Below are 15,914 nucleotides of genomic sequence, written 5' to 3' on the forward strand. Positions count from 1 at the left end.
TTTCCCAGTCTCCCCAAGTTTTGTTGAATAAAGAGAGTTTCTATTTTTGAACACACATGTCCTTTATTTTGTACATCAGGAAGGGGGGCTAGGGAGGGGTAAGTGGAAGGAGGTGAGGGAGGAATGGGGTACGAGCCCCCGATGGGGAGGACTGGGGTGGCTCTGCGGGCTTCTCGGGCTGAAAGCTCTCCTGCAGCTCCCCAATTGCCCCCTCTCCCCGGATGGCAGCCTGCGGCAAGTGCAGCCGGTCTGATGGCCGAGTGCTGTGATGTGCCGAGTGTGGGCACTCAGGACACTCCAAACCAGGACTGCTTTGCTGTCCCTCATCGAGTTAGACAAGCGAGCAGGGAACCCCTGAGAACTGTCTGTCTGGGGTGGGGGTCGGGTCCCTTTAAGCACAGCCCTCGACTAGCCTGAGACAGCAGCTCCATGCTCTAAGTCCTAATCTGATGCCCTGCCGGCACTGCTTCCGACCATCCTTAACCCCGGTTCAGGGTCCACTCAATGTGGACATGCTAGTTCGAATTAGCAAAACGCTAATTCGAACTAGTTTTTAGGTCTAGATGCACTAGTTCGAATTAGCCTAGTTCGAATTAACTAATTCGAATTAAGTTAGTTTGAATTAGTGCTGTAGTGTAGACATACCCTCACATTTCAATTTGCATCTTTTGCATTCCAAAAGCATATATATTATTTCTTAACAGCAACTCCTACTTGTTAAGCAGTTACAATAAATTATATTCCCTTTTTAAGTAGGAAATATTTGTACTAGTCACGAAGTAAGTTTAGTTCTTGGAGTGCTAATCTGTATACATGTTCCACTGTTCTTAAGTGTATATCCAGTGCTCACACATCAGAGAATTTTTTAGTCAGCAGTATATACTGGGACAGTGCATGCATCTGCTGTCTCCTTGTACATACCAATGAGAGTTTAAAGGCTGGAGCTGCACTGCCACAACCCAGTTCCTTTTTTATCACATGTGGTATGTATCACAGCAACCCTTTCTGGATCAACCTCTACTTAAGTATTTGTAATTAGGTAGCAGTACTGGTTTAGTTAAGGTAGGGAAGCTCTAGAAGACACCATAGGGAGAAGTGGCTCTCTTTCCCCAGGGTCACTGGGTCACCATGGTTACTGGTGGTGCTGGCTGCCATGACGGCACATAGAAGATACCCAGGCTTCAAGAACTGCCTGTCCCACAAGGCAAATGTGACTCTGAACTGTGGACACGTGAAATATATGTTTTGCCTTGATGAGGGACAAGCTCCAGAATGCTGTGAAATCTGTAGTTCCTCTTTGAAGTGACCTAGGAAGGCGATCTGCCTGAAGGCTTTTTTTTAACGAAGCAGTTGATTTGATACAGACTCTGATCCTTCATTCCAGGTGTCCATAGGCTGTCAAAATCTGTCCCTGCATTGACTTTGAAACTGGCTGAGGGATTGCTCAGGCTAGTTTCCTGTCAAGGAATGCATAGAGGCAGGTAGGACTCAGAGTGAAAGTCTTCCAAGGAGAAAAAGAGGTTACTGCCCTCTGCTGTCCTGACTCTGAGGCTACATAAAATTATCATGCTGTTGGACATTAATGATGCCTTAAATCTTAGGAAATGTTCCTTGAGCACTGGAGCTGGTTCCAATTGAGTGGACCCAGCTGTAGAAAGGTCTTACCCAAAGTCAGCAGGGCCGACAGCGACTGTGGATCCCGAATCAAGGTGTGTGTGGGGAACTCCAGCTCTCCAGTCCCCGGAGTCATGTGAAGCGATTCGAAGGATCCTGGAGCTCCGGCTGCAGCTGTTGCTACTGTGACAATGGAAGCAACTGGAGTCTCCAGGCTCCTTTGCATCACCACGCTCTGGAGCCAATTGTTGGGTCTGTGTTCACCTCTTCGGTAACCAAGACAGTTGAAATGATCACCAGCTGCTACAGGACCTGGCAGAAGCCTTACAATAGTATTTGCTGTCCTGAGTTCTTCAGCACAAATACTTGCATGTTTACTACCATACCTACCCATAGGGGCTCTTAGAATAATAGAATAGTAGGACTGGAAGGGACCTTGAGAGGTCATCGAGTCTAGTCCCCTGCCCTCATGGCAGGACCCAGTACTGTCTAGACCATCCTTGATAGACATTTATCTAACCTACTCTTAAATATCTCCAGAGATAGGCTTCCACAACCTCCCTGGGCAATTTATTCCAGTGTTTAACCACCCCGACAGTTAGGAACTTTTTCCTAATGTCCAAGTGTGAAGGAGTGAAGCAACCCCGCACTAGATTGGGGCCCCGTGAGCCACAGGAAACGGGGCTGAATGAGGAGAACCACCCCATGAAGTCAAGTATCAGAGGGGTAGCTGTGTTAGTCTGAATCTGCAAAAGCGGCGAGGAGTCCCGTGGCACCTTATAGACTAACTGAAGTGTAGGAGCATAAGCTTTCGTGGGCAAAGACCCACTTCGTCAGATGCATGTAGTGGAAATTTCCAGAGGCAGGTGTAAATATGCAGGCCAGAATCAGGCTGGAGATGATGAGGTGGATCCAATTAAGGAGGATGAGGCCCACTTCTAATAGCTGATCACACCTCCAGCTCATGACATCGCCCACCAGTGCAATGGAGACATCATCGCCAACTTGCAGGAGCCCCGCGGCAGACGTGAATGTGAGGCGGGACGTTCTAAAAGGGTGCCCACCGTCCTAGAGTGGGGGAAGCACCGGCTGGAGCTCCAGGCGGGAATGGAGGTATGCAGAGGAGGCAGGTAGGAAGTGGCCCAGGCGGTGTCGTGTAGCCCGCGGACTGACATGTTTAGGGGCAACTCCCTTGTCAGTCAGGCAAGGGAGATAGCTATCCCTGCCTTAGGGCCCTGCGCCGGGAGTGAGGGAGGGCCCGGGTCCCCCTATCTCACCATTGCTTGTCGGGATTCTATTTCTGGAGAGGAGCAACGTTAGCGACGGAAGCTAAAACAAACCCAGATCCCAAATGGTGTCCTTTAACACCAACCTAAAACTCCCTTGCTGCAGTTTAGGCCCATTGCTTCTTGTTCTATTCTCAGATGCCAGGAAGAACAATTTTTCTCCCTCCTCCTTGTGACACCCTTTTAGATACATGAAAACTTCTATCTTGTTCCCTCTCAATCTTCTCTTTTCCAAACTAAACAAGCCCAATTCTTTCAGTCTTCCTTCATAGGTTATGTTCTCTAGACCTTTAATCATTCTTGTTACTCTTCTCTGGACCCTCTCCAATTTCTCCACATCTTTCTTGAAATGTGGTGCACAGAACTGGACACAATACTCCAACTGAGGCCTAATCAGCGCAGAGTAGAGCTGAAGAATGACTTCTCGTGTCTTGCATACAACACACATGTTAATGCATCCTAGAATCATGTTTGCTTATTTTGCAACAGCGTCAAACTGTGACTCACATTTAGCTTCTGGTACATTCTAACCCCTAGATCCCTTTCTACTGTACTCCTTCCTAGACAGTCGCTTCCCATTCTGTATGTGTGAAATTGATTGTTCCTTCCTAAGTGGAGCACTTTGCATTCGTCCTTATTACACTTCATCCTGTTTACCTCAGATCATTTCTCCAATTTGTCCAAATCACTTTGAATTATGACCCTATCTTCCAAAGCACTTGGAACCCCTCCCAGCTTGGTATCATCTGCAAACTTAATAAGCATACTTTCTATGCCAATATGGGTATGTCTACACTACAGCGCTAGTTCGAACTAACTTAGTTCGAATTAGTTAATTCGAACTAAGCTAATTCGAACTAACGCATCTAGAACTAAAAACTAGTTCGAATTAGCGTTTTGCTAATTCGAACTAGCAAGTCCACATTGAGTGGACTCTGAACAGGGCTTAAGGATGGCCGGAAGCAGTGCCGGCAGGGCATAAGAGGAGGACTTAGAGCATGGAGATGCTGTCTCAGGCTAGCCGAGGGCTGCGCTTAAAGGGTCCCGACCCCCACCCCGGACACACAGTTCTAAGGGGTGCCCCGCTTGCAAAGAAGTTCTGGCTTGGAGTGCCCGGAGTACCCACACTGGGCACATCACACCACTCGGCCATCAGCCCGGCTGCACTTGCCGCAGGCTGCCATCTGAGGAGAGGGGGCAATTGGGGGGCTGCAGGAGAGCTTCCACCCCCAGAAGCCCGCAGAGCCAGCCCAGTCCTCCCCATCAGGGGCTCGTACCCCATTCCTCCCTCACCTCCTTCCACTTACCCTTCCCTAGCCCCCCTTCTTATTGATGTACAAAATAAAGATAACGTTTCTTCCAACATTGACTCTGTCTTTATTGAACAAAACTGGGGGAGACTGGGAAAAGGAGGTGGTAGAGGGGAAGAGAAAGGCTGGGAGAGGGGAGGGCAACTAACATGATCAGGGGTTGGGAACAGGTCCCAGATGAAGAGAGGCTACAGAGACTGGGACTGTTCAGCTTAGAAAAGAGGAGATGGAGCGGGGACAGAATAGAGGTCTCTAAAAGCAGGGGTTGGGTGGAGAGGGTGCATTCAGAAAAGTTCTTCATGAGTTCCCAAAAAGTAGGACTAGAGGACACCAAAGGAAAGGACTGGGTAGTAGGCTTCAAACTAGTAAGAGAAAGTTGTTGTTCACAAAGCAAATAGTTAACCTGCGGAACTCCTTGCTGCAGGAGGCTGTGAAGGCTACAACTAGAACAGAGTTTAAAGGGAATTGAGATCAAGTCATGGAGGTTGGGTCCATGGAGTAGTCTTAGCCAGGGGGTAGGAGTGGTGTCCCTGCCCAAAGTTTGTGGAAGGCTGGAGAGGGATGGCACGAGACAAATGGCTTGGTCACTGTCTTCGGTCCATTCCCTCCAGGGTCCCTAGTGTTGGCCGCTGTCGGCAGACAGGCTACTGGGCTAGATGGACCTTTGGTCTGACCCAGGACGGCCATTGTAAGCTCAGGGCTCAGGGTCGGGGGTCTCACTGGACCCCCTTGATTTTCATGCACACCTGCTCCTGGGTGGCCAGGCTGGCAGCTCTCCTGCCCTAGACGGCCACTTTCCTGTGCCTAGTGCGGAGATCGTGGACGAGGTCCACGATGTCCACACTAGCCCAGGAAGTTGCCCGCCTCTTGCGGTCCAGGGCAAGCTCCCGGGAGCCGCCAGCCTGGTCCCGGGAAGAGGGGGTGGGCTGGGGGACATCGGGTGGGTGGCTCGAGCCGTGCCAGGTGCAGGGTCTGCTGGCTGAGTGCTGGCAGGCTTGCACCTGGCACGGGCACCGTAGCCAGCCCGTGCCCCTTTAAGGGGTCCGGGGCTGGGAAGGGGGCATAGAGTTTCCCTGGTGTTGGCCAGAGTGGCCACCAGGGAAACCTGGGGAGGGCTAGCCTCCCACTAGTTCGAATTAAGGGGCTACACACCCCTTAATTCGAACTAGCTAGTTCGAACTAGGCTTAATCCTCGTAAAATGAGGTTTTCCTAGTTCGAACTAAGCGCTCCGCTAGTTCGATTCAAATTCGAACTAGCGGAGCGCTAGTGTAGCGCCTATTAAAGTTAGTTCGAACTAACGTCCGTTAGTTCGAACTAACTTTGTAGTGTAAACATACCCTATCTAAATAGTTGATGAAGATATTGAACAGAACCGGTCCCAAAATAGACCCCTGTAGAACCTCACTTGTTATACCTTTCCAGCAGGATTGTGAACCATTTACAACTACTCTGAGAATGGTTATCCAGCCAGTTATGCACCCACCTTATAGTAGCCCCATCTAAGTTGTATTTGCCTAGTTTATTGATAAGAATATCATGTGAGACCATATCAAATGCCTTACTAAAGTCTAGGTATACCACTTCCACCGCTTCTCCCTTATCCACAAGATTTGTTATCCTATCAAAGAAAGCTATCAGATTGGTTTGACATGATTTGTTCTTTACAAATCGATGCTGGCTGTTCCCTATTACCTTATTATCTTCCAATTGTTTGCAGATGATTTCCTTAATTACTTGTTCCATTATCTTTCCTGGCACAGACATTAAACTGACTTTATTTTCCTGGGTTGTTCTTATTTCCCTTTTTATAGATGGGCACTATATTTGCCCTTTTCCAGTCTTCTGGAATCTCTTCTGTCTTCCATGATTTTCCAAAGATGATAGCTAAAGGCTCAAATACCTCCTCTTCAGCTCCTTTAGTTTTCTAGGATGCATTTCATCAGGCCCTGGTGACTTGCAGACATCTAACTTTTCTAAGTGATTTTTAAGTTGTTCTTTTTTTATTTTATCTTCTAAACCTATCCACTAGCATTCACTATGTTAGGCATTCCTTCATCAGATTTCTCGGTGAAGACTGAAACAAAGAAGTCATTAAGAATCTCTGCCATTTCCAAGATTCCTGTTACTGTTTCTCCCTCCTCACTGAGCTATGGGCCTACCCTGTCCTCTGTCTTCCTCTTGCTTCTAATATATTTATAGATCTTGTCACCCCAGATCATGGCTTGTATCTCTAGGGTGGATGTCCTTCTAGCTATTGGAGATGCATTTGTCCTAATGCTATCCAGATTCCTGGACCTAATTGCCTTAATGTTTCCAGCACCCTGTCATGCTTCCCTTTCACCCAAGGAGTGGGCCTCATCTTTCTTGGATGACGACTTTCTTTCACCTTTCAGCTCCCAGGAAAGTCAACAGCCATTCCTAGCTAGGCCCCATGACTTGGGAATTTTGATCTTGACCCAGGATATACCATGGTCTAGTGGGTAGAGAGGGTATTAACTTGGCCCAGCATATGGATCAGATGTTTTCAAAAAGTGTGGGCCACTTACTGCATTGCAGCTTTCTAAGACTATGGCATATGAAGCATGTAGGCCAGTTGGAGATAGCAATATTATTTTGAGGTGGCCTCTTCTGCACATTTAAGGAGTAGACTGTCACCCCCATATCTGTCCCTGCTCTGTCCCCAGAATTAGGACCAGGAACAGGTGACTACAGTACAGCAAGTTCATGGTGAAAGGCAAGATGTTCCAGTCACTACAGCCTCATCATGCCCTGATGGTGCCTTGGCAAAAAAGATCAGTTGATCACTATTCCCAGGGACTATTTCAGGATCACATGAGACAGGAGATGATAATATTGGAAATACATGCTGAGTAGGCCCGGGATGTGCCACATGAACTCCTTCTCTTATATTTGTCAGCCCGGGAATGGCTGCCCCATTATTATGTATAGCAATCCCAATTATTAACAGTTAACATAAGCCAAGAAAGATTAGAAAGCTGTCTTGGGAGCAAGACTCCTATTATATTTTGCAGTTAAGGGAAATAGAGCTAACAAAGAATGGAATTTTACTGTGTTGTTACACTTCATCTATTTTGAAAGTTGTTTGAAAAATATATTTTCACAGTGCACTAACTGCAAAATGTATAACAGATGAAATTATCTCCAACAGGGTATAAATACTGACTAACCAGGTGTTGAGACAGTTGGGAAGTTGCAATGGAGTAAGGAGGCTTGAAAATTAGAAAAGGAGAGGTACATGCCAGGAAGAGAAAATAGATAAGGACCAGAATGAGATATGATAAGGGCAAAAAGGGTACAGTTACTCCTAAATCATAGAGGAAATGAGACCATTAGCAGAGTGAACATAGGGTGTCAGAAACTGCAAGGAGTATCTTTCACAGCAGTTGGTAGTCATAGGCTTCTGTGTATATGCTGCTTTGTTTAAATCTAATCAAACCTGACTTGTCCAGGGTCTGGCATTATTAAACAAAAGAGAAACTTGAGAGTCCCTAACTCATGAAATATATAATATCAATTAAAATTCTTGTTGATTATTGGCTATAGATTATTGACAAATTGCTGATCATGAATTATTTATTATCAACACAATCAGTAAAGGACTGTTGGAGTATGCAAAATCCGTATAGCAAATGCCAGCATCAAAGTGAGCAGATGGATAGCATTAGGTCCTGGTTACTGGATATGAAAAGTTCAATTCACACATAATCCCTAATAGTGGCCAATGAAAGAACTCTCCAAGGACACCAGAAATCAATGCCTAAGGATAGGGAAGCGAAGTCTTTCTACTGATGGGCCAAAACTCTTACTCCATCTTAAGCCTCTAAAAGAGGATCTTGAACTACCATGCTATCTGGGCAAAATATGGCCACATAAACTAGTGAGCCATACAGTAACTCGTTGACAAGCTGCTGCAAGAACATAGGGTTGATTTCCAGACTATCCCAGCTGATGGATATTTTCTGGCCAGAACTGTGGTGTAGCTGCCCTGGATGTGGCAGACACAAGGCAATGGCTTCAGAGATCATGATGTGCTGTTTTGTGTAGCTGAACATGGCATGTATACCTAAGGAATTACAAACAACTATAGAGGACCAGCTGTTCATGGTCTGCTCACTGTTGCAGAGCAAGACTGATGAGCCAATGAAATTCCTCAAGGACTCTAGGGCTACCTTCAGATCTTTGGGTATTTATACCCAGCCTCTAGGACAGTGGTGGGCAATAACATGGCAGTTAGCCTCTGGCCAACAGGAGCTATGATCGCTGTGGCAGTTCAGGTAAATATAGCAATGGTGGGTGCCCCAACATGGGATCTTAACCATGTCCTCTCAAAACTGATGAGGACTCCCTTTGAACCCATGGCTATTTGCTCCCTGTCCAATCTCTTCAGATACATTGCCTTTCTCATGGTGTTCACACTGACCAGGAGAGTTGGGGAGCTGTAACCATTAAAGATGAACCAACCTATGCAGTCATCTAAAAGGACAGAGTATCCATAAGAATACCTGCCAGATTTCTTTCTCAGGTGGCATCTAAATTCCATGTCATTGAGATCATCCATCTATCTGTATCCTTCTTAATGCCTCATGCTGGGGGAGCGGAGCAGAATTTGAGCATACTGGAGATGTGCAGAGCTGGATTGTTCTGCTTTGATAGGACTTCATCATTATATATAGACAGTCAAGGGACAGGCTGTGTCTATACAAATGCTATAGAACTAGATCATCCAATATGTCAAGACATGCTGTTGGCTATGGGAGCAGTTACCAACCAAGGTGATAATCCACTCCACCATGGCTCAGTTTACTTCGGTAGCCTTTCTAAATCTGCTAATCTAAGACATTTGCAGTGTAGGAACTTGGTCATGCATACAGATGTTTCTGAAGCACTATGCATTGGTGCAAGCAACCAAGCGTGATGCTAGATCTGGAAGGTCTGTGCTGCCGTCCGTACTCACAGACATTCCTCGTATTCATTTCCACTGAGAGTTTGGGAATCACCAACTGTGAAAATTGGGAGAAGAAAAAGAGATTACTTATCTTTACAGTAACTGATGGTCTTTGAGATGTGTAGGCCTTATCCATATTCCACAACCTACTCTCCAGCCCTGCTACTTCTGAGTCTTGATATCACAAGTTCTCATAATGTTCAAGGAGCTGTGTTGTGACAAGGAGGCTCCACTATTTATATGCTCATTGGAATACATATAGAGAGGAAGGGCACATACATTGCTCTGGTGGATATTGCTGACCAGAAGGTTCTCTGATGTGTGTGCAATGGATGTGCACTCAGCAGCTGTAGAATATGTATACAGACTACACATCCTGAAGAACATCCATTACTGTTCAAGTAAGTAATCTCCTTTCATAGGAACTAAAAAACCTGTTATACAAAGCCTATTGAAAAAAAGTCTTCTCAGGCTCCTTGGCCATTTTTCCAAAAACGGGAGATTTCAAAACTAGCAATGTTTCTTAGGTCTCAACCCCACTCTGATTTAGTACTGATTTAGCAAATGATAGTTCAAAATCTGAACATCTGACTTGTATGTTCAGCCATGTACTTGGTCAGATGTCTGCATTCTGTTGTTTGTGCCGTAAGTTGATTGTAGCTGTGGGTTTTCACCTACAGTTACATAACCTGTAAAAAACTGTGGGTGTGAAATTAGGGACAGTCTTGGAAAAGATCTTTCCAATCTGCTTATTTGTATTTCTATATTATTTCAGAAGCCAAGGAGCATGCCTTCCTCATGTTATGCCTGAATTTCTGCTTCAACCTGATGAGTATAAGAAATGGATTGGATTGCAAATGGCACTGAAGGTAATTGTTATAAAACAGCCTACATATGTGGTCCTTTTTCCTGTAAACACTTACGTACATGCTTAACTATCTGTACAGTGAATTGTCTCATTAACATGAGTGAGTTATTTGCTGTGTGTAAAATTGTGCACATGCATATGCCTCAGCAGGAAGAGGACTGTAGTCTGATATTTAGTGCAGTTGGTCTCACATGCACATGTAGGAGTTTGAGCTATCTAAAAACTATTTAAGAGTAGATTTTTTTAAAAACATTTCTTTTAGAAAAGAAATAGTAACATAGGAATTATCATACTGAATCAGACTAGTGATCATTCTAGTCTAATATTCTTTTATTCATAGTAACTAATTTCTAGTCTTTGAGAGGAATTTGCTATAAACCATGCAATAGGCAATTACAGGATGACCTACTCTTAGGAAAAGTTTAATTCTGGTTCCCAATAATTAAAGCTAGTCTTAAGATGTAAAACACAAGGTTTTATGTCTCTTTAAACATTTATGTTTTTTCAATATTTACTGTTATAATTCTGAATATTCTTCTTCGGGTAGTGTCCCCGTGGGTGCTCCACTGTGGGTGTCGGGCTTCTCCCGGTGCCGCAGTTTGGAGATGTTTCAGCTGTTGTCCGCCGGACCGCGCATGTGCGGTGGCCATCTTGCAGCTTTTTGTGCCGTTTCTGCTCACGCGGTCTGGCCCCGCCAGTTCCTTCTGACCGTCTTCAGGAGCAGATGGAGAAATTGCTCCCTCTTGCGATGATCCTGTCAGGACTGAGAGAGAGGAGAGTTGTATATAGTTTCACAATTTTAGCTAATTTTAGTCTTTATAGTTCATTAGTCTTAGTTAGTTAGTTAGTTAGTTAAAAAAAAAAATTTTTTTTCTTCAACCATGCCCGGCTCACAGGGCTTCAAAAAGTGCCTGAACTGCAGGGATTCGATGCCACCTCAGACGGGCACTCTTCATGCATTAAATGCCTTGGGGAATCTCATATTTCCCAAAAATGTCAGCATTGTTCCAAGCTGACAGCAAGAGCTCGGCATGACGGGGAGATGTGCCTTAAAATGTTGTTATTTGATAAGGCGCTCTATCCGCAGACAGAAGCCACAGAACAACCGGCACCCCCGCAGTCCCCATCTCGGCAGCCTTCCCCTGTGGCATCAACACCCCATAGAAGCCGTTCCCCATCTTGCTCCCTACCAGCTGCGATTGCTAGCTCCAAAGATAAACCGGGTTTGTCCTATAAAACAGTGGCTCGAAAACCTCACAAGGATAAGCCGGTGAGAAGTATATCAGCAACGAGCTCAATGGTGCACATGGCGCCGAAACCTAAGACGGCACCGAAGCCGCTTTCAGTACCGAAGCCGGCATGGGAGCTCCCGGCACTGCATCCGGCACTGAGAGAAACCACAATGCCGTGCCCCGTGCCCAGTTCTTCGGCACCGACGCCGGCACAGAGAGAGCCAACGGAGCCCACTGACGCTCCAGTACAGGCACCGCCGGCACCGACACAGACCATGTCATCGGCACCGATGTCTCGACCAGCAGTTCCCTCGCACGCGGCACCAGAACCACGGCACCATTCAGACGCTCTCCTACATACTCCCACAGGATTTCAACACCAAGTGCATCTTCACCATTACCTTTGATGCAAGTGTCACCGTCTTCCGTGGGCGCTTGTCCACCCATAAGCCCAGGTATAACAGCTTTCTCCCCGGAGCCTCCGCCTCCAACTCGCTATCATTAGAGGTCCAGATACAGCGTCTCCCCATCACAACACCATTATCACAGCTGGTACCAATTGCCATCTACCTGCTGCTCTCATCGCAGATCTAGGTTCCCGAGGTCTCCCTCCTATTCACGCAGCTACAGGGATGACCACAGCCATTCATACCGTTCCCAGTATGATGACCATTGATGCACACACCATGACCATAGGCATCATTATTCATGATCAATCCACTCTTCATCGTCACCAACTCCATCACGGTTCACTCATGCCAGAAGTAGGTCATCCACCCCGGCGACAGCCAGACCACTTACTCCGTCCGGCGATCTTACTTCCACAGGACAACCCATCACTGACCCACCAAAGGTCATGGAGGTAGAGGCACCACATCAACCCTCCCCCACGGACGCCGCTTCCTCCTCCCCAGATGACGCCATACTTACTGGAGACACGTCACCCTCCGATGATCTTAAAGAGTTTCAAGACCTTTTTCGCAGAATAGCAGACACTCAAAATTTAAAACTAACAGAGGTCCAGCAGAAACAACACCATCTGTTGCGCAACCTCCATCCTGCCTCACATGCTTCCAAGGCTGTACTGCCTCTGGATGAGGCTATATTTGACATTGCCAATGCCATCTGGCAGAGCCCTGCCACAGCTCCACCAACGAACAAAAAAGCCGATAAGAAATATGTGCCTGCCACGGGGATGGAATACCTGTTTACTCATCCCCAGCCAAACTCGTTGATTGTGGATGCAGTGTAACAGAGCACAAAAGGCTCACAGTATAAACCATGAACTGGCGACAAAGATAACAAGCGCCTGGATATACTGGGACGGAAGGTATATACTTCAGCCACATCCATCCTCCGCATGGCCAATTACTCTGCGCTGCTGGCCAACCACAACTTTGACAACTACGCAAAGTTGGTCCAGATACTTGAACACCTGCCGGACACAAAGCGCCAGCTGCTTAAGGCCATTATCCAGGAGGGCTATACAGTATCCCGCTCAGCGCTGAACATAGCCCTCGACACGGTGGATGCTGCAGCTAGGACGTCAGCAACATCGGTTGTTATGCGCAGGGCCTCGTGGCTTCATATGTCGGCAGTTCCCAGGGAACTTCAATCTAAGGCAGAGGACTTGTCATTCGACAAAAAGGGCTTATTTGCCGAGAAGACGGACCAACTACTTCACTCTGGCAAGGACTCATATACCACCTTGAGAACTTTAGGCATGTATACGCCACCATATTGCCGCAAGAAGTATGCTCCCTATCTGAGACAAAGGCCACCCGTCTATGCACAGCCACAGCAATATGAGCAACGTACATTTTGTCCCCCTTAGATTTAAATATCCCAAGTGATGAGGCTTCTGCCACTTCCTTTAAGAACCTGAAACAGTCTTAAAAAATCTCAATGTCAGGAAGTTTTTCTTGGTATTTAGTCTAAATTTTCTTTCCCTTAATTTTATTCAATTGCTCCTACTCAAATTTCCATAAGTCGCCTAACTAATTAGCTTCTTTATCTTTACATCTTTCTAATCAAGGTTCAGAAACAGTACATATCCATATGCCATTCAGGCTCCTCTCTGAATCTGCTGTCTTGTTCTCCAAATCTCATAATTAATTTTAAAACAAAAAAGTCTTTAGATACAATTGTTGCAAAGGCAATTTCAAAAATATGAACAGTTTAGTGATGCAGCGATAAATCTGCAGAGAGCCTGGAACAATGACCCTGCAAGGAGTGACCTGCCCCATTCATCTCAGTGAAGTGATTATACAGATGTCCAATTATGATGACTTAAATGTCAGCATTGTTATCTGTTTGATCTGTCACATAGAAAGGAGAGAGAAGATCACAGATCTGCATAATTTACTGTGAGTGATGGTTCATTTCAGTACCTCAAATACCAGATGATGAGCTATAGCACTTCCCCTTCCCACCTACTCCACCCAAAAAAGGAAAAAAAATCCAAGGAACCCAGCAGAGATCATGGCCATATTTAAATCTCATTAAACTTGTAGTGACTTTTTTGCTGATATATTAACAATTAAACAGGCAGTAACTGGTACACCTAAGTCTCTGTCAGCATTGCTACTTTTCATATTTCTCCCTTCCATTTAATATCTATATGTATGATTATTTCCTCCCAAATCTGTTAGTTTTTATTTTGTTCAGGTTAAATCATACATTCATTTTTAGCTATGTTTTTAGCACTTCTGGGTACCTTTGTATTACTTGTCCTATACTCACTGGTATTTGCAGTTCTGTGCTATTTATTTCCCATTTCAGAACTTTAATAAAGAGGTTTAATGGTCCTAACACTTATCAGTGTGGAAGTACACTGGATGTGCAGTGTCATTTATCATCGTGCTTTGCTTATGGTTCTCCAGTGAGTTTTCAATCCATAGTGTTCTCTGTCATGGCTCCTTCCCCACTCTGGCATGATAAATGCAGAAGTGGGGGCCAGCAAGTGTACCCCAAAGCCTTATCTACCAGGCTTTGGTATAAAACTTCCCCCCAAGATTTTAAAAACCTAGATCTTGGGAATAAAACTTCCTCTGCCACCACCCAAATGTTGATAAAGAAATCAGGGGAAAGATCATTTGGGAAATCTTACCCCTAAAATAAAAATCAAGGCACACAATTAACCACTGCCAGGTTAATAAAAGAAAAGAAAGAACCTTTATTATTACAATAATATTCCTGTTGCAAACATAATGACTAGATAGGGAGGTAACAAAATATACTCATGGAGAAACTCCATGGGCCTAGAACTTAGTTACAAAGAAAAGCCAAAACATCTTTTAAACAGTGCCAGATCTCAGATCCCATGCCCAATCCTTAAAACAATAAAACCTAACGAAACTGCCTAAACTTTACCCTACTTACAGAAAATGAAGAATGGTGTCTTGGAGAGAGAGAGAGACATGCTTGTCCCTCTCTGTAGTTGCAGAGAACTCTCTGAGAGACAAAAGGGAGAAGAGAAAAAAACCCAAATTCCTTTGTCCCAGTTTGAAAAGTCCCACCTACATTCTTATTGGTCACTCCACCTGGCTAGGTGTAGTTAACCCCTTAATCCCCAGGCTGCTGGCTAACCCTCATAATCATGACATTCTCACCATAGAAAGCTATTTTGTGACTAAGATTCTGTGAGAGATACCATTATATACTTTGGGGTAAATTTCTAATATACTGCATTTACTGCTTTTTCTTTATACACTAAATATGTAATTCCATCAGAAAAAGCAATTATTAACCTGACAAACTTTTAAAAGCCAGTACTGGCTGTTGCTCAGAGTTATTATGCTCTATACTGTATATGTCATATTTTAAGATAAAGAGTAGATCTCATTGTCTTTTATCTGAAGGTTCAGATGACTGAGATGCAAAAAACTAGTATGAAGAACTCTGACATTCTTAACACTAAGAGTCTGCTTGTTTTGGATGACAATGCATTCGAGATCTTGAGCAAACGCGTGTGGACTGATGTGCTACTCCAGGTATACAAGGTACACTGAAGACATTTAACATCTTATAGTGCTAAGCTTTTAAATGTTATTTGCAAACATTCCAGGAACATTTCGAAGAAGATTGAATGGAATAATTCTTTACTTTGAATATCCCAAATGTTTTAGCAAATAGAAAAAGAATTAAACTGCTTAGTTAAGATGTATTTGATCATTTTTTATAATTTCTAATTACATGGTCCATAGCTGAAATTATGCTCATATTTCTTGACATGGAAATGATTTTCCTGATATTCATGTGTAATTTCAAAGAACAGATTCTGAGGAAAGGCTGGACCCTAAGTCGTGAAGACTACTTTAATTGGACAAATAACATGAGAGCAAATAGTTGCAAAAGGTTAAAGGGAAAATTCATTATGTTGTTATATATCACTCAGTTCAGTAATTAATGGAAAAGAGAATAAATATATTTATCAACAATTACATCATGAAAAAAATATTATTTAGATTTTTACTAGTTCTGTGACTTTAAACATTTTAGGTCTTGCTCCTATCATTTTGAAACATAACTATGCCATAAAGAATAACAGGAATCTCTTGCAGCAAAAATGCTTTCTTGTATCACATGCCTTTTTATGGTGTTCAGAATTTGATTGTTTTTTGGAACACATTTTAGTT

General features: G+C 44.5%; 1 protein-coding gene across 1 annotated transcript in view; it reads left to right on the forward strand.

The window, feature by feature from the left end:
- CFAP47 (cilia and flagella associated protein 47) overlaps positions 1-15,914 on the forward strand; it is a 651,639-nt gene that overhangs the window by 169,646 nt on the left and 466,079 nt on the right. The window contains exons 31-32 of the mRNA XM_075913261.2: positions 9,953-10,046; positions 15,138-15,278. Coding sequence (XP_075769376.2) covers positions 9,953-10,046; positions 15,138-15,278 — 235 coding nt within the window. The remainder of the gene's footprint in view (positions 1-9,952; positions 10,047-15,137; positions 15,279-15,914) is intronic.

This window comes from Pelodiscus sinensis, chromosome 1 (genome assembly GCF_052426305.1).
Source record: "Pelodiscus sinensis isolate ZL-2025 chromosome 1, ASM5242630v1, whole genome shotgun sequence".
NCBI classification, from domain to species: domain Eukaryota; kingdom Metazoa; phylum Chordata; order Testudines; family Trionychidae; genus Pelodiscus; species Pelodiscus sinensis.